Genomic DNA, 27,416 nt, shown 5'->3' with positions numbered 1-27,416 from the left:
GCCATCTTGGATTACACATTCCCTTTGTACTCTGGAGTATTTTTGAGGTCATATTTGAGTCTAGCGACTCCAAATTAGTTAAACTTCAGATGCTGATTGCTTGCTAAACTTCTGTATAAACATTTCCAATATTCTACTACCGCCATATTGGACGCCATCTTGGATTACACATTCCCTGTGTGCTTTGGAGTATTTTTGAGGTCATATTCGAGTTTAGCGACCCCAAATTAGTTAAATTTGAGATGCTGATTGCTTGCTAAACTTCTGTATAAACACTTCCAATATTCTACTACCGCCATATTGGATGCCATCTTGGATTACACATTCCCTGTGTACTTTGGAGTATTTTTGAGGTCATATTCGAGCTCAGCGACCCCAAATTAGTTAAATTTGAGATGCTGATTGCTTGCTAAACTTCTGTATAAACATTTCCAATATTCTACTACCGCCATATTGGACGCCATCTTGGATTACACATTCCCTGTGTACTTTGGAGTATTTTTGAGGTCATATTTGAGTTTAGCGACCCCAAATTAGTTAAATTTGAGATGCTGATTGCTTGCTAAACTTCTGTATAAACATTTCCAATATTCTACTACCGCCATATTGGACGCCATCTTGGATTACACATTCCCTGTGTACTTTGGAGTATTTTTGAGGTCATATTTGAGTTTAGCGACCCCAAATTAGTTAAACTTGAGACGCTGATTGCTTGCTAAACTTCTGTATAAACATTTCCAATATTCTACTACCGCCATATTGGACGCCATCTTGGATTACACATTCCCTGTGTGCTTTGGAGTATTTTTGAGGTCATATTCGAGTTTAGCGACCCCAAATTAGTTAAATTTGAGATGCTGATTGCTTGCTAAACTTCTGTATAAACACTTCCAATATTCTACTACCGCCATATTGGATGCCATCTTGGATTACACATTCCCTGTGTACTTTGGAGTATTTTTGAGGTCATATTTGAGTTTAGCGACCCCAAATTAGTTAAACTTGAGACGCTGATTGCTTGCTAAACTTCTGTATAAACATTTCCAATATTCTACTACCGCCATATTGGACGCCATCTTGGATTACACATTCCCTGTGTACTTTGGAGTATTTTTGAGGTCATATTTGAGTTTAGCGACCCCAAATTAGTTAAACTTGAGACGCTGATTGCTTGCTAAACTTCTGTATAAACATTTCCAATATTCTACTACCGCCATATTGGACGCCATCTTGGATTACACATTCCCTGTGTACTTTGGAGTATTTTTGAGGTCATATTTGAGTTTAGCGACCCCAAATTAGTTAAACTTGAGACGCTGATTGCTTGCTAAACTTCTGTATAAACATTTCCAATATTCTACTACCGCCATATTGGACGCCATCTTGGATTACACATTCCCTGTGTACTTTAGACTATTTTTGAAATCATATTCGAGTTCAGCGACCCCAAATTAGTATAATTTGCTTCTTGATACCAACAATAAGCACCTGTTTTGAATTCGTGTCTTGCCTATAGTGTAAAACACACAGTCTGGCAGCACGGCACAGCAACGAGAGAGTTTTCGTCGCATTCGCCGCTCGCGCTGAGAGCGACAATAACGTAAACAAAAAAGCGAAAAAATCGCCCCGCCGGCCTGACCTCAAGCCTTAAATAAAATCCGATTTAAAAAAACTGCAGACTTTTTGTCACACTTTTTGACAAAGACATCATTTGTAGAAAATGGCAACCCTCTACACCAGCGATTTTCATGGTTTAATATTAGAGGTACGTTGGAGTTAGATGCTGTTCCCCTAAATGACAAAAAACAAACTCTTAGCCATATTATGTGCATTCCAAATAATGAAAGAAAACGACGGTTTAAAAAAACCCATTCAATCTTCTGTTCCGTGGCGTTTACATCGTTTTGGCGGTAGAATCAACTAATTGCATTGCTGGCAACAATTCCTCATACTGGAAAGATAAAAATTGTAAAAAAAAATTACGGCCGTACGAGCGGTTGTTCTTCTTGCCACATATGGTCGTCTTGCCCCACCTTCCCCTATGTATTAAATTTTCTTCGAAAAAGTTTTCGACCAAAAAAATTGTACTACCCTGTTTGACAGATCTTTTTGTTTTGCCCTTTTTGTTTTGCCATCGTCTTCGTGTGATTTGGAGCTGTTTTTCCGTCTGTGCGATTTCAGCAGCTGGTCCTGTGAATTTTATAGTGTTGACCGAAGCGAAACCTCTCGTCCATGATGACTTCCGATTGGGACGAAATCGAGCGGCTCGCTTCCGACTTCCAGAATGCCCAGCTGACGACCAGCTTCCAAAGGTAGGTTCTTGCGATTTTGCTGGAAGATGTGTCACTTTACTTTCCATTTCTTCTCGGACAGGTTGTCGGAATTACGTCGAAGTAGTCGCTCTGCTGATTGAGAAGGGCCTGCTGGAGGTGATTTACACGACCGATGGCAAAGTACTTGACGCAGATTCATTTGAAGAAGAAGGTGCGGGACGGGATGTTTTTGCGGGGAGGCCGCATTAATCTGATCGATTTGGCCAATGTTGATCACTGCGAACAAGATTGTTTTTCCCTGGGTCCCGGAGGATGTGCAGCTGCTGGAGCACCACGATGGGCATGAATGTGGTGGAGCTGCGATGGGGTAAAGAAGGAGGAGGAAAAGGGAAGGACATTCGAGTAGGAAAATGAATAAAAATGCAAAGTGTGTAAATATACAAGTAAATGTGTGAAAATTTATATCGTTTGTTTTATTGACACAAAGATTCTTGGAGAAATTGCCGTCCCGTTGCCAAATTATGGTATGGTGTGGTTAGATGGCGATTTCGGCCCAACGAAGAAATAAAGGAAACTTGAGAAGGTCTTTTGATTACGCACCCAAGGATGGGTTGCATGATTGACCCGGACCTAATCTTTATCAAAATATCTGAGATCCGGCTTCAAAAATGTGTACAAATAACACTTAAGTTCTTATAACTTTTGATGGGGTTATTAGATCATTAATGTTTCGGGCTCATTAAAAAGGTCTTTCAATTATCTAACTAACGATGGGTCGCATAATAGATCCGGACAACTTTTTCATCAAAATATTTGAGATCCGGCCACTGAAATGTGTACAAATGACACTTAAGTGCTCATAACTTTTGATAGGGTTATCAGATCTTCAATGTTTCGGGCTCATTAGAAAGGTCTTTGAAATACCTTTCTAAAAATGTATGATCCGACGGGTTTTCTTACAAAAACCACCCTTTTACAATCTTTCAAACTTTAGCCAGAATCGTTTTTTAAGCATAACTTTTGAAGTACTTTACTAAACGTTATGATATTAACTAGGGTCTTGTGGGATCCCAAGACGGATCGAATGAGACCAAAACGGTCCAAATCGGTTCAGCCAGTCCGGAGATAATCGAGTGCATATTTTTCGGTGCACGGACTCACATCCAGACACACACACAGACATTTGTTCAGAATTTAATTCTGAGTCGATAGGTATACATGAAGCTGGGTCTACGAGGTCGAATTAAGAAGTTCATTTTTCGAGTGATTTTAAAGCCTTTCCTCAGTAAGGTGAGGAAGGCAAAAATATATTGTATATAAAAATTATATCTCATGCTTCTTTTCATTTAGACACTCAATCTTTTTATTGGATATTTCATGATCAGCTTTAAGAATCACATTTTTTTTTATTTATTCCATCATTCCAATTCTAGATTTTAAAATCAATGTTTGTTATTTTATAGTTATAATTTATTTTTTTGGTAGGAAATTTCATAAGTCAAACACGCTTTACTCGTCCATAATTTTATTTTAATGAAATTCAGTTTTTATTCTAAACGCTTTTTTTATCTATTGATGTGGAAGGATTTAACATTAACAGTTTATATTCTAAAGAAATACCGAATTTGCTAACTTTTTTAATACAAATTTCATGTTCTTTTTAAGTTACCTTTTTAATTTTGTGCCTGCTTCATACAAAATAACAGCACCAAAAAGTAATACTTTTCGAAACATGGGCTTAAAAAATCTACTTTTTTGCACTCAAATTGGTGCTTAAAAGTTGGACTTGTCGAAAAGTAATGCTTTTCAGTATTGATTCGATACGAACAGTGAATTGAATTAAATACATTGACGATTGACTTAAAACCCCGTTCCCCATTGTTTTTCGGAATTGCAAAAAAGAGATATGCAATTCGCGCTGAAAAAATCTTCTTTTTACAGCTTGTTTTTGGCCCAAACTCGTACTGCATATTGTTTAAAAAGGGGCTAATTGGAGACACTGGGAAAAAAAAAAAACATTTTTCACAAATACTCAAATCATTAAATATCAAAAAATTCAAAAATTTCAGATTATTCATATAACTTGAAAACTGTGTATTTTATAAAAAAATGTAAAGGAATTTTCGATTGCAAATTTGATATGTAGTTTATTCCCAAAATAATCATTTTAAAAATCTAACCATATTTGGCAACAACCAATACAGTTGCGATAGCGATGCCTGTTTCAATTTCCTAAAAAATGTCAATTTTTTTCGAAAAATCAGCAAAAATACCTGTTTTGGAGACTAAACTTTGAGTACAAAATATTGATATAACAAACGGGGTTTTGTTCATGCAACTAAAAGAAGTTTCTTTCAAATTATATTTTTATATTTTTATCGGGATCGGTGTTGTAGTGGTAAGCGTGGTTGCCTCTCACCCAAGTGGCCTGGGTACGGTCCCAGATGGTCCCAGTGGCATTTTTCAGGACGAGATTCGTCTGATCACGCCTTCCGTCGGACGGGGAAGTAAATGTTGGCCTCGGCCAAACCTAGAGGTTAGGTCGTTAGCTCAGTCTAGAAGTAGGACTCATCTCCCTGGGTCCTGTCTCGATTGAGTAATAATCCAAATGGATTGTCTCACCATTTCAAGCCTTCGGACACCTAGATTCCAGTAGGAATCTCGCAATCGAGAACGCCAAGGCAATGCTGTAGAGCGAACAATTTATTTTTGATTTTGACTATTGAAAATGTACTTATTCTATCTAATATCGTCCATTTTTACGATCGAGCCTTGCCCAAGCTCAAACAACAACAACAACCCTGAAATTTCAGCTGCTCTCTTTAATCCCTGCCAAAATCGTCAACCCCCCCCCCCCCTCGGCTGCTGGGACCACCAATGGGGCTGCTGCTCACTCAATTTGCGGGTAACTTTAGAACACCACATCGTTAGCATCATTGTCATCATCGTCATCACCCCCAAAACCAGGGGGTCCGTCCCGACTAACCGCCACCTCTTCTCCACGATCGCCATTAAACGCGCATCAGCTCAGTGCCGTGTAACAGCAGGAACCGGCAGTTAACGGCAGCAGCCTCAAGTTGCTGCTCCGTTGCCCAAGTGTCCCCCTCGTCTTGAAGTACAAGACCTGTAGACGAAGGCGACCCACAAGGCTTGGAAGTTGTCCCCCTGCCCTGGTGTCAGGGGTGAGAAAATACCAGAGCAAAGTAAATTTTTTTTTAAAATTTTTGCAAATTAACAAATTTCAATTATTTTTTTTCGTATCATTCAAAAAGTGTTATAGTTATAATTTTATCAAATTGATGTTTTCAACGCTGACTTAAGTCATTATTTTGGTCGCAACCCTATCCAGAGCACCCCCCCCCCCCTCCCCTCCTTCAGCACCGGTGGTGCTCAGCGGCGGTGGCGGCAACGGCTGCTGCTCAATATTTATATGCTTCACCATCTTTTCTTATCGCTGACAATCTCCTTTGATATATTAAATTCAAATTTAATTAAATTTAATTAAAGTTTGTTCGCCGTCACCCCTTTTGCTCCCGTCGCCGTTGGTCGACATTGGCTGTGGAAATCTCTCGGGCGGAGGGGAGACTGGACGATGGAAAATTGAGGGTGTATGACGTTAGGGATGCTCAAATTTCAATTATTACTAAATAATTTAAACTAATTTTTAATTTTGTCTAAGCAATGGAATTTTTATTGAATACATTTTTTATAATTTCAGAATTGGGCCAAAAGTACCCAGAAAATGATCAAGTTTCTACATCGCGCCCAACAATGTCGCACGCTTTTCTGGGTCGCGTTACATCCATCCCCGGAGTCGTTCCCCAGAACCGGAAAGCAAGGAGGGACATTCCAGCGCGGAAACGCAAGGAGAAACGCGTAAAATTCAATTCCATCAGGGTCGTCGTCGTCGGTGGTGATGGTGCTATCCGGTGGTTTAATCGAAAACATTCACTCCTTTCGCGAAATTGGGAGCCTAAACGAACCGTTTTGGCCCACTCAACCCTCCCTTCCATCCCCCGCTGGGGTTTCCAATGTTAAAAACTCTGCGGAGACATCATCTCGTTAGCGTGAAGTTTTTGAGCTGTGCCGGTCTAATGGCACGTGGAACGCGCGTTTTGCGAGGGAAATTAGAGCAAACGAAGGCGCATGGTGATGGAATGTATTGGCACAGTGGAATCGTAAAATCATAAAATCATAAAATCATAAAATCATAAAATCATAAAATCATAAAATCATAAAATCATAAAATCATAAAATCATAAAATCATAAAATCATAAAATCATAAAATCATAAAATCATAAAATCATAAAATCATAAAATCATAAAATCATAAAATCATAAAATCATAAAATCATAAAATCATAAAATCATAAAATCATAAAATCATAAAATCATAAAATCATAAAATCATAAAATCATAAAATCATAAAATCATAAAATCATAAAATCATAAAATCATAAAATCATATAATCATAAAATCATAAAATCATAAAATCATAAAATCATAAAATTATAAAATCATAAAATCATAAAATCATAAAATCATAAAATCATAAAATCATAAAATCATAAAATCATAAAATCATAAAATCAGCAGCGAATCGGAACTAAAAATTTTGTTTTATCTCAATTTCAGTTAAATCTCAATTCAGCATTATTTTGCCTAATTTTTAAGGGCTCAAAATTAAAAATTATGTTGAATTTCTTCAGCTCTTTGAATTTTTATAGGAGATTGGCACTTTTTTAGACAAAAACAAATATTTATAATTTTGCATTTTCTTAGTTCTGGTTCTTTTTGATTGAAAATCCAATTTCGCAATGAATTTCAAAAAATTATCCACGTGGTTTGTGGATGGTTCCCGACCTTAAATTCACTAAAATTGAAAATATTGTTATATATCTGTAGTGAAAAAAAATTGGTGAAAAAAATTATGTTTAAAATCTTTCATGTTTTATAGAAAATAATAATGATAGAAAGTTGTTAACTAACAGGCTCTTGGCGCAAAGAAACAATGAATTACAATATTTGAAACAAACTGACAAAACATTCAGAAATAAAAATCTCCAATTTAATAAGCATTTTGCATGCAGTATTTTAAATATTTTCTTAGAAACTTACAACAAATTTTGCAGAAATCATATTTTCTAAATCATCAACAAATCAAAGTCATAAGTTTCTCAAAATAAACCCTTCCAACATTTCCTAGACCACTTTGACCCACTGTTCCCAGCTTCCATCGGCACACGGTCGAACTTATCTCAAAGTTGCAGCCATTTGCTCTGTCACTGCCACCCCAGCAATCCTTTCACCATGTGCAATGCCCTCGATATCTGGTATCCATGCTGCTCTAGATATGGCAGAGAGCGATGGTTCTGGCCAAGTACATGGAAAGTTCCTCGGTGCTCTCCCACAGCGGCCCGGTTGACGTCGTCGTTTTGGCGTGTGACAAGTTCTGACGGGGGATGGTGGGAAGGAGGGGTGGATTAGAACTGCCAACTAATTAATTATCCGGAGTGCAGCATCCATCCGTACGGTTTTTCGAGAAAGGATTCACGAAAAAAAAAGTTGGTGGTTGAATTGTGTAACTTTGCTGGACGAACCGCCGACGATCCAGCGCGGATGGTCACCTAAAACTGTTAAATTGGGCTAACTAATGGGTTCGAGAGCGTGAGATTCATTAGCGGGCTGCGCGATAAGAGAACTGGAATCGGGACTTGGGGGTTATCCCTCCAATCGGGAATCGTTAATTTCTCACGCTTTTTGAAGTCGCTGGAAACCATCTAAAAATCGAATTAAACTTTAAATTGTTCCCAGTGGGAACCACCCTAGCAGCAGGTCTAAGTGGTGAAAGCGACATGAAAACCCGCTTGCTAATTTATACGCTAATCAAATATTTGCCGATAGGTTTCCGATGAGGTAGCGCAAGATTAGGCAAAGAAAAGGAATTAATTAGCGACCGACGACGACGGCGACGACTAAGTCGCGGAAGTCGAACGACCGCGCTTAGATAGAGCGTAATTGGAATTTATTGTCGAGTTGCAGCGGCTTAAGATGGAAACTGGGACGTGCAAGTTGAACTTTGCAGGAGTTTCGTGTGAATGTAACGTCAGTTGATGGTAAAGTTTCTAAGAAAAAGCAATTTCAATTTACATTGTTTAAATTTGTAATCAAACATTTGAAAGAATTTTATGCAATTAAAAAATCGCATCATTCATTTTTAAGTGATTCATTCTAGTCATCACCATGAGCAAAAAGAAATCTCAAACACAAGAAAAGGGCAAGTTGAGCAAAAATGAGGAGCAGATAAAAGTGGAGACGATAACAATTAAGCGATATAAATGAATTGCGCACACAAAAAAATAAACTCCAACACCAAGCAAGTAGAACAGCCTCATGAAGGTCGATATCTCAACAGTGGGCCCTTTTCTCACTTTAATCGTCTCTGGGTGGTTCGGACTGTGGAGAAAAGGGGAGCCATGGATCGGTAACAGAATTTATTCTTGATGCTCTTTTGAAGCAATTGACAAGCTCCATGATCCATAATAACAAACGTTTGGAACGATAGAAGTGGCGAGAGACACCATGAAGTGTTTTTTGTTTTTTTGTTTTTTTGTTTTTTAGTTTTTTTGTTTTTTGTTTTTTAATTTTGTTTTGAAATTTTGATCTCTTACAAAATTGTGAAAATATATATTTAAAAAAAGCTTTTTGGAAGCCGCAAACTTAGTTTTCATGCAAACGTTGGCAAATTAAGCATTTAAAGTTTTTCTTCATAAAACTAGATTTTTCTGTTTTTTTTTTGTTTTCATTGAATGTAGGCGCTTTCAAAAAACTAAAACAGGAAAAAAAAATCGAATTTAACACCATTCTAAATTCAAACCATTCAACCTTCTAGCAACAATTCGTTCAATCTGATTTCGTCCAATGTCCAGCCTGGGTGAGGAATTTGAAGTTCATTAAGATTTTTGTGTTTCCTTGACGAAGCTCCACAGTCCAGCAGCGATTCAATCCAAGCCCAATCTTGAACCCTCAAACGAAGGCAAAAACGCGTCGTCCGAATTCACGTCTGAAGCTGTTGATTTGGTCATTTTTTGCCGAATCGGTGGCAAGAAGTCCTCCTCCTCGTGTCTTGATATGAGGAATTGATAATCAGGGTGCTCATTAAAATTTAATCTGGTGCGATCGTCGTCCTCGTCTTCGATGTCTTTGGCAAGGGGGGACACTCTCCAATCGACGGCGGCCAAACCGAGCTGAATCGCTCCAAATATGGCACTGCTGACAGCATCCAGCGGCTATCTCCGATGAGTATCTCCTCTTCAGAAAGCGGGCCAGGACCGCGGGTAAGGCCTTTGAAATCCTACCGATCCTGGCCGGTTGGTCACGTCGTCGTCGTCCCGGGAACACAAGGAATTGCGCAAGAAGGATTGCTCGCTTAATGATGCTTTCGAAAGGGAGTTTGGCCCTTTTTTGTGTGCTGCCCCACTCCCAATTAGGAAATTTTAATGAACCTCGGAAATCTTTGGAAATTTTCAGCACAGAAAAAAAGAGAAACATTGCCCAAGAATCGACGCCAATTAACCTTGAACTCGCAACGATCCCCGATTCCCCTTTTAATCATCTAATATCCTTTCAACCCTCCTACCCAATGTCCCTTTCCAGAGGCAAGCTGCCAACTCTTGAAATGCAATTGCACCCAAGTGGTCGCTCTGTAACATTGCCAATATCACATTTGCCACCCACCACGTGTGAGAGAACCTTTTGAAAGTGGTGCCATAAACCCGATTTCCAACCCCATCCCCGTATACGTACGCCAGAAATCCTGATTCATCACATCAAATTACACTTTTCAATTGGAAAATGAAAAAGAAGCGAGTGAGCAAAAAAAAAGGACCTTGGATTGACTACTTCGGGAGGATTCGCCGATTGGAAGTGTTGCCGTACGAGTTCGAAACGGGAAAACGGATGTATGATCGAGGGGTCCAATGATTTGACCCGGACAGGATTGAAAGCACTTGGGTTAAATGTTGATTACTATATAGTGTAATCTAGGTACACAAGATAGCAAATTTATTGGATTTTTTTTGTGTATTTTTTATAAAGGATGAAACATTGTCTGTACTTCATTTATGACCAAAGACGACATTTTGCATCAAAAGTTTATCAATATGAGTCTTCATCTCTGAAAATATATGTTTTCTTGCAACTTTCTTTGTAAAAAAAGAAATGTCGTTAAATTTTCTAATCGTTCAAATGTAAAAATTTCATTTTTTTAAATCATGAAAAAAACAAGAAAAAAACAGAAACTCAAATTTTTGACTACATTAGATGTTGAGGTTAAGTTTTCTGATTGTTTGGTAACAACACACGTTTTTAAATAAATAATAGTGGCTAGTAACATTTTTAAATTAACAGGTTTTATCATGGTTCTGAAAAAGGGTATAACTTGAAAACGTAGTGCAATCTTTAAATTTCTGCAAAGTATTTTTTGGTTGCACAGCTAAAAAGTTAGTAATCCAGCTGCGTGTAAAAGGCCTGGGTGTAAAATAAATATTGCATTATTTTATGAAATTTTATGTGATTTAACACCCTGAAATATGTAGCCCATCAGTATGGGAAATCTACTTGACCGAAATGTCAAGCTGATATATGCGTTTATCCTTACAACTTTTCATTGGTCTGATGGCCGAGTGGGTGAAGGCGCCAGTCCTTACTGTTGGTGCTGGGTTTGAATCCCGTCGGTTGCAACTTTTTTTTGTGTTTGCAAAAATTGTACATGCAGTGTGTAATATTAAGTGTTTATTTTGACGAAGGTGATGTGCACGCTTTTGCATGCGATTTTACCATCGGATTTTTTGCTGTGTGTAAATAAAATTTTACATTCCTATCATTAGCCAAAAAAAAAAACGACAATATCAATTTTTTAATATTTTTGATTTTTTTATTGCAACATTTAACTTTTAAAATAAATCATGATTTTTCGAAATTGTGTAAAAAGTCGAATAAAAAGTGTATCTACAACAAGCAATATCTACAACTTTGCCAAAGACACCAAATCGATAAACAAATCGGTTTTATAAGAAAATATAGATTTTTTGGGTTATAAGCTTTTTGTAAAGGCCGGTGCCAAAATTGTAATTGTACGACTTGTTTGGACGAACTTATAATGCAAAATATCTTCTTTGATCATAGAAGAAACAAACAAATTTTGTCCATGGTTTTGGGTCACTGCTGAGCAAATAGGATGCGACGAATTTTTCAATTAAATTGAAAATTTTCTGATTTTTAAACAATTTTATCAAAACATTTCGCATGGAAACCTAGTAAATTTTAAGTTGGTTTAGCTTGGTTTTATAAATTGTATAATGAAAAATAGTGCTAAACTTTCATTAAATTTGTATTTTTATTGGTCAATATTTTTTATATTTATCACAAATTAGCATGTTCCAATAATTTTTTTTTCTGATTCTTCTTGAAATAACACTCAATGATGTTACTGCAATTTAAGCCTGATAATCAATCTCATTTTTTGATGTTTAAAATTAATACAAAACAACATTTTAAATACGATATTCCATTGATCTCTTAAGCTTACACGTAAGCTGCCTCAAATATCATGGTTATTTTTCAAAGTTTTATTTTAAATATTGATTCAATTTATACAAAACGTTTAAAAAGACCCATCAAAATCATTGAAATATTGTGAACCAGAACTTATCTATTTGCGTGATTTTAAAAACTTTCTCATAATGCCTTTTATGTCCGATATTTCACAACACAGAACACATACTTTTATCTCAACTTGTAAGGCACATGAATAGAAAATCCGAAATCAGATATCAGAAATCAGAAATCAGAAATCAGAAATCATAAATATAAAACATAATTAAACTAAAGTCGATTATTATGACCAACACAAGAAACATAAAAAAATCTGTAAAATATTTGGACAGTACAGGATTGAATCATGATTACATGAAATGCATTGTAAATTTTCTATAAATTGAAAAAAAGAGTAGCCAAATATTTATTTAAATTTTGATGTGATTTTTTTTTTCAAAAATAGACTTCATTTCATTCAAACAAATGAACAAATTGACACTAAGTCTCAATCGTCAGAGCAAAACTCACTCTTACTACGAAATCAGAAATTAGAAATTGTATTTTTCATTAAAAAAAAAACCATTTTTCCTTACTCAACTGTAATAAAAATCGTATAAAATGTAATATTATGAGAAAATTTAAAACAAGTCAGCAAGAAGAGTTATTTTAAGGGGTGATATGCATGTAGAAAATCTCAACATTTCTTATTACAGAAAATTTATTGAATCCACTTAAAAGATGATTTCAATCAGTCCTGAAAGTTTTATGAAGATATTACATTTTAAACTGAGTTAGAGACGATTTTAAGCTCAACATTTTGCGTACGCACAGTGGACTGTCAATCTTTCTGAGCGTTTTTCTCGAAACACCGAATTGGGTAAAATTTGGGGTGGAGACTCTCAAGACATATCCCGTGTGCATGACGAAGCCCGATTTAGAAATTTTGCATTTAAAAAAAAAATACAAAAATAAAAAAAAACTGACGATTTTTTATAAGTTTTTTGAAAATCGGCCTTCGTCATGCACACATGACCGGTTTAACGAGTCTTCACCAAAATTTGGAGCCGATTTGGTCAAGGCAGTGTTAAGATATCGTGGCACCCGTTTTTTGAAACTGCTAAATTCAAATAGCAATGATACAACCAAATGTCTTCAAATTAGTTTCGATAATAGATAAAAATGTATATTTTAATGCCCTGATAACAGATATTAAATTAAATGAAGTGTGTGCTCACACCAACCTCTGACTTTTTTTTGTCGATTTACATTATGTAACCCCTTAATTCAAAACAAAAAACATATTCAAAAAATTGCAGCACTTGTCTTACATTTACCCAACGAGGTTTACCGATAAATACGAAGAGCGCTGAAAAAATCATGTTTTGCAACGAGTTCTATACAACATTTTTTTTGTAATTTAAAAAAACACCCTTAGATTGGAATTTTAAGTCAATTCACAGTGTTCGGAATGGCAAAATAGCACTTTTTGGTGATAACTCAAAATGTTTGTTTTTTTTTAGCGGCCTACTATGTTCTAAAGAGCATTGTTGGAATTCGAGCGAGAGGAAGGAAATCATTTCTCGCTCGCGAACGAGGGAGAGAACTTGTAGTACTTTTCTTTTCTCACTCGCGCTCGCATTTGCGTTCGCGTTCTCGCTCTCGCCGCGAGCGCTCGCGAGCGCCTCGTGCTAGCCGTTCGCCCTAAGCTAACAATTTGTTTATCAGGCTTATGAATACGAACCAGGTGATGATATATAGGTGTAACTTCAATCGCTGTGTTGTTTTTTGTTCGTTTCTAACACGTTCAACTTCTCGCGAACGGGCAATTCTGGCTCGCGAGAAAGCCCGTTCGCGAGCGGAGGAGAGCACGGGCAATCGGTGAATTTCTCTCGGCAGCTCGAGACTCGCGGCGAGAACTCGAGAGAGAGAAAATTTTCTCGCGAGAGCGCGATAATACCAACACTGCTAAAGAGTTGTTTATGACATAAAATTATATATCTTTGCCGAAGACAGCCAAATATTTTGAGCCTTTATTGTCTATCGGTGAACCTCGTTGGATAAATGTACGACTCGTGTTGAAAAAATCATCTTTTTGCAACTTGTTGCATAAACTTCAAGGATTATGGTTCATAGTGTAACATGTTCTTAAAAAATGAGGTTTGCTTGTAACCATTACGAGTTTTCACATTAATTTATTTTGTTTGATTTCTAAACATTAAATTCATTTTATAAATCGTTTTTATTTCATTCAGCCTTTATTACTACCTGGACAGTTTTGAAAGAGGAGATGTTTTTTACTTAAAAATAAACTATTGTTTTGAGAAATATTTTTACAAAACATCATATGAACTAGCTAAACCATTCCAACGGATTGAAATTATGTCAATCCACCCAGAAGCGCCTCGACGCTCTGATCCCAATTGAACATTTTCACGCGTCTCAGACGTCGTCACCATCGACCTCACCGTTGTCAGTGGTGCCTGTATGTGTGGCCTGGTTCACATGTGTTTGTGCACTGTTGTGTCTGCACACTGGGTGGAAGTGCAAAGTATAACAAATGATAGATTTTGATGGGGAGAGGAGGGGGAAATGGAAGGAAAAGTTACGACGACCGTGAAATGAAAAGGTCAGACAGTTGGGGGAAATGAAGGAAGGTGGGTGAGAAAATTGATGCTGAATGCAAAGAAAGGAAGAGAAAAAAAGAGGTGGCGAACAGTTTGCCATTTTTTTTGTTGGTGCAAGGACAGAAGGGAAGTGAATCACAAACTCTGGATTTGAATTCTGTTTGAGTTGGAACGAAATTTACATCTGAATAAATAGGCAATTTGAGCAGCGATTGTGAGTTTGTGGTGTGGATTGATGTCGTTTTTTTAAGTCGACAAGGATTTTCTGTAGCTGATGTGATGTATGTCAGGATAATGAACGGTAGTTAGGGGGATGAAATTGATTATGATTGTGGTGACTTGTCACAACAGTGATTGAGGGAGATTCTTTTCATTTTTTTTAAAGGGGTGAAAATTAATCATTTGAATACACGATTGCGCCAGCAAAACCTAAGGGTTTGGCAAGCTGATTATTGAGCCAAAGCATTCGTCTAATTAGAAGGTACAGCACCCCAAAAATCAATTAGTAGACCGACCGAGCGGGAGAAACGATCTTGGGCTAGCGCCAACCAACCCAACCCCAGGCCGCAAAGGCGAATTGCACTGACTGACGTCGCGTCACGTACCAACCGCGCCGGGGCAGGTCCAAAACCACAAAACAAAATGAGTAACAATTAGCTTCTCGCGGTGAGAATTTGATATCTTGGTGTCCCGAGATGAGAGCTTCAAGAGAAAAAAAAGGGAAAGGAAAAACACACCAACAGGTTTGAACAGTGGGAAAAGTAGAGGAAAATTTGGGATATTAATAAAATTTAGTTATTTGTGTTATTTAAAAAAAATCATGTTAAATTTATAGAACAAATTTAATTTACTAAAAAAATATAAATTAAAATCCCACTGTCCCTTTAAGGTGTAGAACAGGTTTCGCCCCAAGTCTAGGGGATCCGTCTACCTTCGCGGCGTGGAGTCCGTCGCGGTCCAACCTTCTACCGAAAAAAAAACAACACAAACACACCCAAAAATGCGGGACCTGAGTTAGTGTCAGACTCAAATTTGTTTTCGCCGGGGTTTTCATTTCGGTTAATTTAATTAGATTTTTAATTGTTAATTAGTGTTGGAAAATTTTTAAACCCAAATTAGCTCATTACAAGTTGGGTGACGGTCGAAGGGACGACGGGGGACCATCTAACTAACCAACCTACCAACCCAACCCACAGAAGGGATCAGACAAGTACTGGGGGGCGGGTTGAGGCTATAAATGTTTAGCGCAGCAGCTAATTGGTCGGTGATAAAAGTTGAACGTGGGGCTTCTCAAGAGAGTTTAAAGAAGAGGAAAAAAAAAAGACGCTCGCGGAGTTCAACTGTATCGATTGGTTCGCCCTCCGGATAAGTAAGGAAGAGAGCGAAGGAAACCCCCTCCAAGGATCGAGAGTCGACCAACAACCACTGAATTGGTGCTAAAAGTAAACGGCGATAATCGTAATATCCTTTTATCCTAATGGTATTACATCGGACATTACCAGGCGCACCAGAGTTTTTTTTTCTTGCTCTCATTCTCTTGCTCCTTTTTTTGGTTCATCTCAAACAGAGACGTAGTAAGAGTGTGTTTTGCTCTTCATTTTAAAATACATGCAAAAAATATATTATTTAGACTATGGTGATTACATTTCGAAAACCTATCGAATGAGCTTAAAAATAATGGAGATTGACAACTTTACCAAATGTTATGAATGTGATCAATTATAATTATACACCTTCTCGAAGTCACATCTCAAATATTTTAAAGAAAATGATTTCGAGATCCATCTAGCCATGGTTAGTCAAAATACTTTTCTTATGCCTAAATTTTTAATCGTAATATTATTGTTAGGGAACATTCAAGCGAATTTTGTTGCTATTTTTCAACAAAATTACTATATCATTGTAAGGAAAGCTTCTACCATCTAAAGGTAAATTGAGAAACGTTTCTTTGTAAAATCATATTTGCAACCGAAACAGTCTCTGAGTGTTTTGTTTTGCTCGAATGACCATTTCAAAGTTATAGTTCACATTTTTACATACTTCTTTTTATTGCTTCTATTCTGTTTTAAAAGTGAAGTTAATTTATTAACTTCAAATTAATGTTCAAATTTTACTTCATTTTTCTTTTAAGGAAGTTCTGGCTCGTGCAATCAAAAACAAACTTTTTTAAGACGTTTTTGACAATAGAAGTAAAACTGTCAATATATTTAATATTTCTAGCATTCTCAAATTCAGCAATAGGTAATTGAGCAACTCCTACGAAATCGGCCGATTTCGATCATTTTTATTTTTTGTATTTTTTTATTTGACTTAAACTTTGTAGGGGCCTTCCCTATGACCAAATAAGCTATTTTGCGTCATTGGTTTACCCATACAAGTCTCCATACAATTTTAGCTGCTGTCCATACAAAAATGGTTTGTAAAAATTCAAACCGCTGTAACTTTTGAGTGAATTTTCTGACCAACATCAAGTCTTCGGCAAATATTTAGCAACTAACATCCGATTATCAATGTTAATACATGAAACATTTGTGAAATTTTTCGATCTTTTCGAAAAAAATACTTTGAAAATTATTAAATCAAGACTAACATTTTAAAAGGGCCATACATTAAATATTACGCCAATTTAAAATGCTAGCTTTGATTTGAAAAATTTCGAATTTTTCATGTTTTAACATTAAAAATCGGACCATTAGTTGCTGAGATATGGTCATTAGAAAATGGTGGGTTGTCTTGGTGAGATTAAGAAAACTTCAATTTTCGTGTTTCTTTTTCTTAAAGCGGCTCTATCTCAGCAACCCGAGGCCCAATCTCCAATGCCTATTAGACAATTTTATAGCAAATTTTCTGAACTTTTCAAAAAAAATATTTTTAGAAACGGTCAATCATGGTCACTTTTTTTAAAAATTGAAAAACTGCAAATATTTCGCTAAAATTAAACTTTCGGTGGCTATATCTTGGAAACGGAGCCTTTTATCAAAAAATCTGGAAAGTACTTTTCGATTGCAAATTCAATTTTGCATTAAAAAATAATGTCAAACTTGTATTTGCATGAAACTTAGATTTTTTCAAAAAAACACTATTTTTTCAAAAATTCATAACTCGGCGGCAGATTTTTTGACCATGTTTCTCTATGGCTCAAAAGTTGCGGATTTTTGTCCCCTAAAACATATCAAAAAATCTCGAAAATCAAAAAATACGTATTTGGGAAATTAAGTTTTAGTGAAAAAAAAAACGTTGATAAAAAAATCTGCAATTTTTTTCCGTGTACCTATTTGTTTCTCAAAAGTCCTCAACAATACCTTCAACTTTGATCAGAAAATTCACTCAAAAGTTACAGCTGTTTGAATATTTACATACCATTATTGTATGGACAGCAGCTAAAATTGTATGGAGACTTGTATGGATGAACCAATCACCCAAATAGTTAATATGGTCATAGGGAAGGCCCCCACAAAGTTTGAGCCAAATTAAAAAATACAAAAAAAATCTATTTCCGGTTTTGGTTGAGAATTGCTCAATTGTGATTTTTTGTAAAAAAAAATAACTTACACAAAAAAAAAAAAAATGGTTACAGTTATTTTATGTAGCATTTCAAAAAGCATTTTTAATATTCAGCATTATAGCAATCGAAAAGTGCATCTAATTTGTCTACCATTTTATGTATTTTTTGTAATACAAAATGGAATATTTTTTATGTTCGGTTGAAGAGTAAAACTGACTCGCCACCCTGCCGTGTAGCATAAATTCTCTTGCTATAATTTGCGTATATACACGGCAGGGTGGTGGTAGTGGTAGTCTTGATCGTCGCGATCACGCGCACTTCTGCATGGTTTTCTGCATTCCTCTTCACACTGCCTGGGCCAAATATCAGTCGAAATAAATCGTCGTCGCGGTCGGATCGCGTTGCTTTTCCTTGAGAGGAACTTTGTTTACGTTCTAGACTTAGACAAATTAAGTCTCGGTCTGAATAAAATTTGTAGTTTATTACGAAGTAAAGTCGTTTCTGTGTACCTGTGGAAGAAGAAATTTACCTGTGCTACCTACCCGTTTGACTGGTGTGAAACCTGGTCCATTCCGCCGTTCTCGCGCGCCGTTTCAGGAGTTTTTGCCTGCAAAGAAGAAGTTGTCCGCCATCGTAGTTGCGCCTGCTGTGGGAAGAAAGTTACTGCTGCCGCTGCTGGAACCGCCTGAAAATACTTACCTGTGGAACCTACAAAAGAAAGAAGGAAGAAAGCGGGACGGAAACGGGACGGACAGGATTTGGAAGGAGTTTTGGAACGGAAAGGGACGGAACACACAGAGGACGACACAACACACAAACACACAACACACGACGAAAACACAACGTAGAAATTAGACGTCCAACGAGCGGAGGATAAAAACTCAGGTGAGCGCGGTTCGAGGTTGGCCAATTCACGGGTCCGATCATTGGTGCCGTGACCAGGATTGGTACCTCGGGTGGCCCATCGAACGCCATCGCGATCATCTGCGCGTCGAACGAGTTCGCCATCGCTGCTGCGGAGAAAGTTCGCGGCCATCGCGATTGTTTTGGTTTAGCGCTCAGCAGTAGCAGAGTTCATCGACCTGAGAGGAAAGTTCAGCGACCCCGCGCGGGTGAAGAGGACATCCATTAATACGTGCACGGCCTGGTGGACAGGCTCACACGGTGAGTACACTTGTCCCCATTTTTCCCGTAACTGGTGTCCTCATTGCGCTGTTTTGAACTTTTTCGGTGCTGCTGTTTGCGATTGCTGCTGCTGCTGAGGTTCTGTTGGACGATTTGCTGGACGATCACGGGCTGTTTGGACCGACCGCTGGTTATTTCGGCGACGATTTGAGTACGGAAGGTACGGGTGTTGTTTGTTACCGGGGGCGCGTATTAAGTTACGGATCTTTGCAAGGCCTGTACAGCCAGGCTCACAGGGTGAGTACTCGGCTGGAATTTTCGTTGCTCGACGGTGTTTGCAATATTTTGCTTTTCTCGGTGGACGACGCGCTGCTCTCGAGGGATTTTCGCTGTTTTTTGGCGACGTCATCGCTGCGGCTGTGCATCGGCCGGCGGAGAGTTTTGGAGAGTATCCTGTTGGGCGTTAAACATACAAGGCCTTGTTTAATAGGCTCACAGGTGAGCCTCTTTCCAACTCCCTAGCGATTGTTTGTGTGGTGCTTCGCTTCGCTCTCTTTTTGCAGTTCAGTTGCCCTGCGTCACCATGCCGAAGAAGGTGTCGTACAAGCTGAAGATTCGCAACACCATCCTTGCGTCTCTCAACCGCGCCGACAAGTTCCTGCAGAACTTTGTGCTAGAAAAGCACGCCGATCAGGTGCAGTCGCGGCTCGATGCGGTCAACCAGGCCTGGGCGGAGTTCGAGGCGCTCCAGCTTGAGATCGAGACCATCGAGGAGGAGGACCTCAAGGAAGAGGATGATGCCACAGCCATGGAGGAGGAACATGAGCGAGTCCGAGAGCAGTTCGAGGGGTTGTACCACAAGGTAAGGGCAGGGTTGAAGTCGAGGTTGCCTTCTGGGGTTGCGTCTGGGTCTAGCGCATGCGTTGCGCGTGCCGGCATACAGTTGCCGAAGATCACTTTGCCGAAGTTTAGTGGGGAGTACGATGAGTGGTTGCCTTTCCACGACACTTTCAAGTCCCTCATCCACGAAAACGTTGATTTGACCGCGATTCAGAAGTTCCACTACTTGCGAGACTGTCTTATCGGTGAGGCCAAGAAGATGATCAACTCGAGTGAGTTCAGCGCGAAGAGCTACCAGGTGGTCTGGGACTTGTTGGTCAAGCGACATGCCAACAAGTATCTCCAGAAGAAGCGCTATGTCAACGGGTTGCTTCAGTTTCCGCGAGTGAAAGGGGTGTCGTCGAGTAGCATCCACGACGTGGTGGATCACTTCAGCCGTTGTACGCAGATTCTGGACCAGTTGGGCGAAGTGACCGGTGGCTGGGGCGTGATGCTGACGCAGTTGTTGGTGTCGAAGCTGGATGACGTGACGCAGAAGGAATGGGAGGCGTTGGCAGCCAAGAAGGAGGACCCGCAGTTCACCGACGTGATAGCGTTCCTGGAGGAGCGGACGAAGGTCTTGGATGCGGTCGCAGTTGATCAGCTGTTGGGCAGTCAGCGTGGTTCTCCTCCGTGTCTTCGGTTCCAGCAGCCCAGCCCAAGAAATCGTTCCCGAAGCTGACAGTGAACGCCGCTTCCGACTCTTCCTCTCCGAAGTGCAGGATGTGTAGCGGCCCACACTCGCTTTCGAGCTGTTCGGACTTCAAGAAGTTGTCGCTGGATGGTCGGAACAGGCTGGTTTTGTCGAAGAGGCTCTGCAGAAATTGTCTGTGGAGTGGCCATTTCGTGAGGGACTGCCATGTCAGGAGTCGCTGCTCCAGTTGCAGCGAGAAGCACAACACCTTGCTGCATCCTGTTGGTAGAACTGGTTCCGGTTCCACTCCGAGCGCTGCGGTAACGGGAGATTCACAAGAGGGTGGTTCGCGTTCCTCGACGGCGCCGGCAGCTCAACCGCAAGCGGTGACGAGTTCGGTGGCCACAATTTACGCTGCAAACGTGGCCGCGGAATCGCGGAAAGTCCACGTGTTCCTGTCGACGGTGCTCGTGGCGGTGAAGGATTGCCATGGCCGGTTGCACACCGCAAGAGCGTTGCTCGATAGCGGGTCGCAGGCGAATCTGATCAGTGAGCGACTGTGTCAGATCTTGAGATTGCCGCGGAAGAAGGTGAGTGTGCCGATCTCCGGCGTCGGAAGTTCCCGTATGCAGGTTGATAGCTCGGTGTCGGCGATTGTCTCCTCGCGTGTCACCAACTATACGGTCCCGATGGAGTGTCTGGTGCTGAAGAAGGTGACGGAGGACCAGCCGTCGGCCACAATTCCGATCGACCAGTGGAACTTGCCCTCTGACATGGTGTTGGCGGATCCCGGATTCCACAAGCGGGCTCCAATCGATTTGCTGCTAGGGCTGGAGTTCTTCTACGAGTTCCTGTTGCTGAATGGTGGCCGGGTGCAGATCCAGCGGCCGGGAGAAGGTCTTCCGCTGTTCGTGAACACGGTCTTCGGTTGGATAGCTGCGGGAAAGACCGATCTGGGGAGTCTAAACCCCGTCCCGAGCTGTCACGTCTCCGTCAATGCGACTTTGGAGGAGAAGATCGAGCGCTTTTGGACGATTGAGGAGCTGCAGGAGGCACCGAAGCGGTCGCAAGAGGAACAGGACTGTGAGGAGCATTTTCAGGCCACGTTTTCACGCGACGTCACGGGTCGATACGTGGTGCGACTTCCGAAGCGCATGGGTTTCGAGAAGATGGTCGGCGAATCGCGAAATATGGCGGTGCGACGGCTGATGCAGTTGGAGCGGAGACTGGGCAAGGACGAAAGCTTGCGAAAGCGGTACAACGAGGCGATTCAGGCGTACTTGGATCAGGACCACATGAAGGTTGTTTCGGAGGAGGAGCTTAAGGGCGACAAGCGGCCTGAATGCTACCTGCCTCACCATCCGGTCTTCAAGGAGTCCAGCACGACGACGAAGATCCGGCCCGTGTTCGATGGTTCTGCCAAGACGACGTCGAATTTCTCGCTGAACGAGGCGCTGATGGTTGGTCCGGTTCTCCAGGACCCGTTGTTCGATTTGGTGTTGCGCTTTCGGAAGAAGCAGGTAGCTCTGGTTGCGGACATCGAGAAGATGTACCTGCAGGTTAAGGTCCATCCGGACGATACCCCTCTGCAGCGGATTCTGTGGAGGCCTTCGCCGTCGGAGCCAATAAGGACGTACGAGATGCTACGGGTGACGTTTGGGTTGGCCCCATCGTCATACCTTGCCACGCGCTGTATGCAGCAGCTGGCGCAGGACGAAGGAGAGGTGTATTCACGTGCGAAGGAAGCACTGTTGCGTGACTTCTACGTGGACGATTTCATCGGCGGAGCGGACTCCGAAGAAGAAGCGCTGTTGTTGCGGCAGGAGCTGGAGCAGCTGTTGCCGAAGGGTGGATTTAGGCTGCGCAAGTGGGTGTCAAACGCCACAGGGGCGTTGGCAGGGCTGGCTGCGGACGATTTGGGTACGCAGACCACGCTCAGTTTCGACCAGGAGCAGGTGAAGACGCTGGGAATAAACTGGCAGCCAGGGCCAGACGTTCTCGGCATCGATGTCACGGGTTTGTCCGTGAATGGGCAATGGACCAGACGGAAGGTCTATTCGGTCATTGCCCAACTTTGGGATCCAACTGGGATCACTGCTCCGGTCATTTCGTGGGCCAAGATTCGAATGCAGCTGCTGTGGGTCGCGACTCAAGGCTGGGACGACCCATTGAGACCGGATTTGGCCGGGAGGTGGACTGAGTTCTACCAGCAGTTGCCGGAGTTGTCGAAGATTTCGGTCGACAGGTGCGCTTTCGTGGAAAATCCGGTCCATGTCGAGTTTCATGTGTTCGCGGATGCGTCCGAAGCGGCCTACGGAGCGTGCATCTACGCTCGATCGATCAGCCAGTCGGGGCTGGTCAAAATTTCGCTGTTGGCGGCCAAGTCGCGCCCCGCAGGGTTGAAAAAGGTCACCCTGGCGAGGTTAGAGCTGTGTGCAGCTTTGATGGCAGCAAGGCTGTACCGGAAGGTCGTGCAAGCCCTCAAGATGGAGGGCACGGAGAGCTGGTTCTGGTCGGACTCGACAGTCGTGCTGGCGTGGCTGAGGTCACCGTCGTACGTGTGGCCCACGTTCGTTGCGAACCGAGTCTCGCACATCCAGGAGTTGACGAAAGGGCATCGCTGGAACCACGTCAAGGGGACTGAAAACCCAGCGGATCTCGTTTCCCGTGGAGTCATGCCGAAAGATCTCGTTGGATTGCGGCTGTGGTTCTACGGTCCGAAGTGGTTGGAGTCGTTCGAGGAGTACTGGAGCAGAGTGAAGCATTTGGAGGTCGACGAGCCTGCTGAAGAGTTGCTGGAGAAGAAGAAGAACGTGCTGATCGTGTCTGCTTCCCCGGAACCTCACCCGCTCATCGATCGCTACGGCAGTTACTGGAAGCTGCTGAGGATTACGGCGTACTGCGTGAGGTTTGTCCGGAGATGTCAGCGTCGCAAGCAGCCCCCGAGAACCCCATTTCTCACCGTTGGAGATTTGAAGGAGGCAAAGTTCGCTCTCGTGCGCGGCGTGCAGCAGGAACCCTTCGCCGCGGAGATCAAGGCGCTCGCAAACCATCGACTCGTTCCGGCTCACTCGTCGCTGAAGCTGCTAAACCCGTTTCTCGACCAGCAGGGCATTCTGCGCGTTGGTGGCCGGCTTGGACTCGCAGGCGAAGCGTACTCTACCCGACACCCCATGATCCTTCCCAGCAGCAACGTTTTCACGCGACAAATGGCGGTCGCGTACCATGAAACCTCGCTCCACTCTGGCCCCCGTATGACGCTCGCTCAAATTCGGCACGAATTTTGGCCATTGAACGGCAAACAATTGGCAACTTACACTTTTCGCAACTGTGTGCGCTGTTTCCGTACCAACCCTGTCCCTATAAAGCAACCCCCTGGTCAACTCCCAAAACCTCGAACAACCCCTCTCGCGCATTTACCGTCACCGGCGTAGACTATTGTGGCCCTGTCTACCTGAAGCCCGTACACCGTCGAGCAGCTGCGCAGAAGGCGTACATCGCGGTCTTCGTGTGCTTCAGCACGAAAGCGGTCCACCTGGAGCTGGTGGGGGACTTGACCACCGCTGCGTTTCTTGCTGCCCTGCGTCGTTTTGTATCTCGCCGAGGTCTACCGTCCGAGATCCACTCGGACAACGGTCTCAACTTCCAGGGAGCAAGCAACCACCTACGCGAGCTGTACGAGCTGCTACGAGACAACAAGGTGATCACGGAGATCACCAGCGAAGCGTCCCGTCGTGGGATCGAATGGAAATTCATTCCGCCGAGAGCGCCGAACTTCGGCGGCCTATGGGAGGCGGCCGTGAAGTCGGCCAAGACGTCACTCGTCCGTGTGCTGGGTCAACGACAACTCACCTTCGAGGACATGGCGACCGTCCTCACCCAGATCGAAGCGGCCATGAATTCGCGCCCGCTTACCCCGTTGTCGGAGGACCCAGACGAACTGGACGTGCTCACGCCCGGGCACTTCCTCGCCGGATCGTCGCTGCTAGCGATTCCGGATCCGGACTACACGGACGTTCCCACGAACCGGCTGCAACACTACCAGCAATTGCAACAGCTGGTGCAGCAACACTGGAAGCGGTGGAGGCGGGAGTACATCTCGCAGCTCCACAACCAGAACCAGAAATTCCCGCGAGCAACCCAGCTGAAGGCCGGGCAGATGGTGGTCCTCAAGGAGGACAACAAGGCGGCAATCGAGTGGCCCCTCGCGCGGATCGTTGAGGTCACCAGGCCCCGACGGCGTCGTCCGCGTCGTGAAGCTGCGTTTGCCGAACGGTGCGGTCTACAAGCGGCAGTCCGCACGTATCTGTTTGCTGCCGTTCGAGAAGGACTCGGCGGTGCAGCTCACGAGCGCCTTCAACCCTCAACCGACACAAGGCGCAGCGTAGGAGGAAGATCGCCGTCAACCGTCAACCCTACGGCGCAACGGAGTTGGTGAAGAAGGCGTCAAGAAGAAAAATTTGAATTTTTTGAAGTGCTAGTTTAAGTAGGTTTAGGTTTTGAGTTTAGCGCTAGATTTTGTTTGTGTTTAAATTCCTAGAGAATTTAAGGTGGCCGGCATGTTCGGTTGAAGAGTAAAACTGACTCGCCACCCTGCCGTGTAGCATAAATTCTCTTGCTATAATTTGCGTATATACACGGCAGGGTGGTGGTAGTGGTAGTCTTGATCGTCGCGATCACGCGCACTTCTGCATGGTTTTCTGCATTCCTCTTCACACTGCCTGGGCCAAATATCAGTCGAAATAAATCGTCGTCGCGGTCGGATCGCGTTGCTTTTCCTTGAGAGGAACTTTGTTTACGTTCTAGACTTAGAGAAATAAAGTCTCGGTCTGAATAAAATTTGTAGTTTATTACGAAGTAAAGTCGTTTCTGTGTACCTGTGGAAGAAGAAATTTACCTGTGCTACCTACCCGTTTGACTGGTGTGAAACCTGGTCCATTCCGCCGTTCTCGCGCGCCGTTTCAGGAGTTTTTGCCTGCAAAGAAGAAGTTGTCCGCCATCGTAGTTGCGCCTGCTGTGGGAAGAAAGTTACTGCTGCCGCTGCTGGAACCGCCTGAAAATACTTACCTGTGGAACCTACAAAAGAAAGAAGGAAGAAAGCGGGACGGAAACGGGACGGACAGGATTTGGAAGGAGTTTTGGAACGGTCGGTCTGAATCAATGTTCGGCCCGATCGTCCAGTCCCCTACGTTGTGCATTACTTGCGGGGACGTCCGGAACAGGAAACGAAACGAAACTACGACGGCGGACGAAGACACCACTGGGAGGACGGTACAATAAAATAAAACACGGCGACTTTCTTGGTCCCGATGAGACGACCAGTCTCAACAGGTGTCAAAACGCAACAGAACGTATATTTTCACAAGCATTACAAACAACATTCAAAACAATAACAAGTCAAGCAGACGTCAGTTGCCACCACTGACGTCTCTCGTCTCACCCCCGTGCGACGGGGTAATAAATAATCGCCGATAATAGGGTCCGCGACCCAACATACCGGTCCCCTAAAATGGCACATTTTACCCTCTACTTCTTCGCACGACTTCTTGCTGTTGCTGCTCCGGTCCCCATGATGTCCTCTGCTTCGCTACCGCCATCTTCCTTTTGCGCGACAGGCATCCTTCGATGGTTTCCACCTTCAGCAGCGATGAATGGGCAGCCACTGTGTGTCCGGAAGCTGCCGGCCTTGTCTCCGGTCAATTCATCCCTGGGTCCGATTTGACCGTACGCGGAAAGGCTCTGTGGCCTCAGACTTGACTCGCGAGCACAAGCCTTGAACGCCGGATTACCTCAGGTCCGACACCGGGAACCAGCAGCCAGTGACCTTTCGCCATCAACACTCCAGTCCCCGTCAGGTCCTACCCAACTTCCGCGACCAAGTTCCACTCCTTACATCATAGCTGCTGCAGAGGCGCTGAAACCATCTTGCGCTACCATCGACAGCAAACAAAACAGCAAATGTTCCGGCGCAGTCCCCGCATCCTGGTCACGGCACCAATGTTCGGCCCGATCGTCCAGTCCCCTACGTTGTGCATTACTTGCGGGGACGTCCGGAACAGGAAACGAAACGAAACTACGACGGCGGACGAAGACACCACTGGGAGGACGGTACAATAAAATAAAACACGGCGACTTTCTTGGTCCCGATGAGACGACCAGTCTCAACGGGTGTCAAAACGCAACAGAACGTATATTTTCACAAGCATTACAAACAACATTCAAAACAATAACAAGTCAAGCAGACGTCAGTTGCCACCACTGACGTCTCTTTCGTACTCACCCCCCCGTGCGACGGGGGGTAATAAATAATCGAATATTCTGTCCTTTTCTGAAACAATCTTTAGCTTAAAAAAAATCTATATGAACTTTTTGGATATTCAGAATACATACAAAATATATAAACAAAAATAAAACATTATTTTTTTGCAATTCCGTCGTGAAATTACTTACTTTTCCTGTCATTTTACTTTTCTGTACCAAAAATAACAGAATCGAATAGCAACACTTTTCAAATAAATGCTGAAAAGTTTTACTTTTCAGCACTCAAATGGGTGCTGAAAAGTTGAACTTTTCAGCACTTTTTTCGATAAGTAACACTTTTCAATATTTTTTGATTTTAACGATTTATTGACAAAATACATGAAAATTTGACATAAAATTTCACTCAGTGTGTGTTTTTTTGGAATTGCAAAATATGTTGTATGGAACTTGTTGCAAAACTTGATTTTTCAGCACTCTTCGTATTTATCCAACTCGGTGACCCTCGTTGGATAAAT

General features: G+C 42.2%; 2 protein-coding genes across 7 annotated transcripts in view; one reads left to right on the top strand and one right to left on the bottom strand.

Moving 5' to 3' along the window:
* LOC6037900 (LIM domain transcription factor LMO4) overlaps positions 1 to 27,416 on the bottom strand; it is a 470,644-nt gene that overhangs the window by 113,009 nt on the left and 330,219 nt on the right. The window lies entirely within an intron of this gene.
* LOC119766491 lies at positions 20,730 to 25,078 on the top strand. Its single transcript, XM_038251073.1, has 2 exons — positions 20,730 to 23,892; positions 24,075 to 25,078. The coding sequence occupies exons 1-2, from the start codon at positions 20,730 to 20,732 to the stop codon at positions 25,076 to 25,078; spliced, it is 4,167 nt and encodes a 1,388-aa protein (XP_038107001.1).

Source organism: Culex quinquefasciatus, chromosome 2 (assembly GCF_015732765.1).
Source record: "Culex quinquefasciatus strain JHB chromosome 2, VPISU_Cqui_1.0_pri_paternal, whole genome shotgun sequence".
In the NCBI taxonomy this organism is placed as follows: Eukaryota; Metazoa; Arthropoda; class Insecta; order Diptera; family Culicidae; genus Culex; species Culex quinquefasciatus.
This window is presented reverse-complemented; position numbering and strand designations above follow the sequence as displayed.

What these genes read in the sequence shown, in the direction of transcription:
- LOC119766491 (XM_038251073.1), top strand. Translation starts at nt 20,730, where the DNA reads ATGTGTAGCGGCCCACACTCGCTTTCGAGCTGTTCGGACTTCAAGAAG. An exon ending in CTCGCTCCACTCTGGCCCCC is followed by an intron (nt 23,893 to 24,074) that starts GTATGACGCTCG and finishes TCACCGGCGTAG; the next exon opens with ACTATTGTGGCCCTGTCTAC.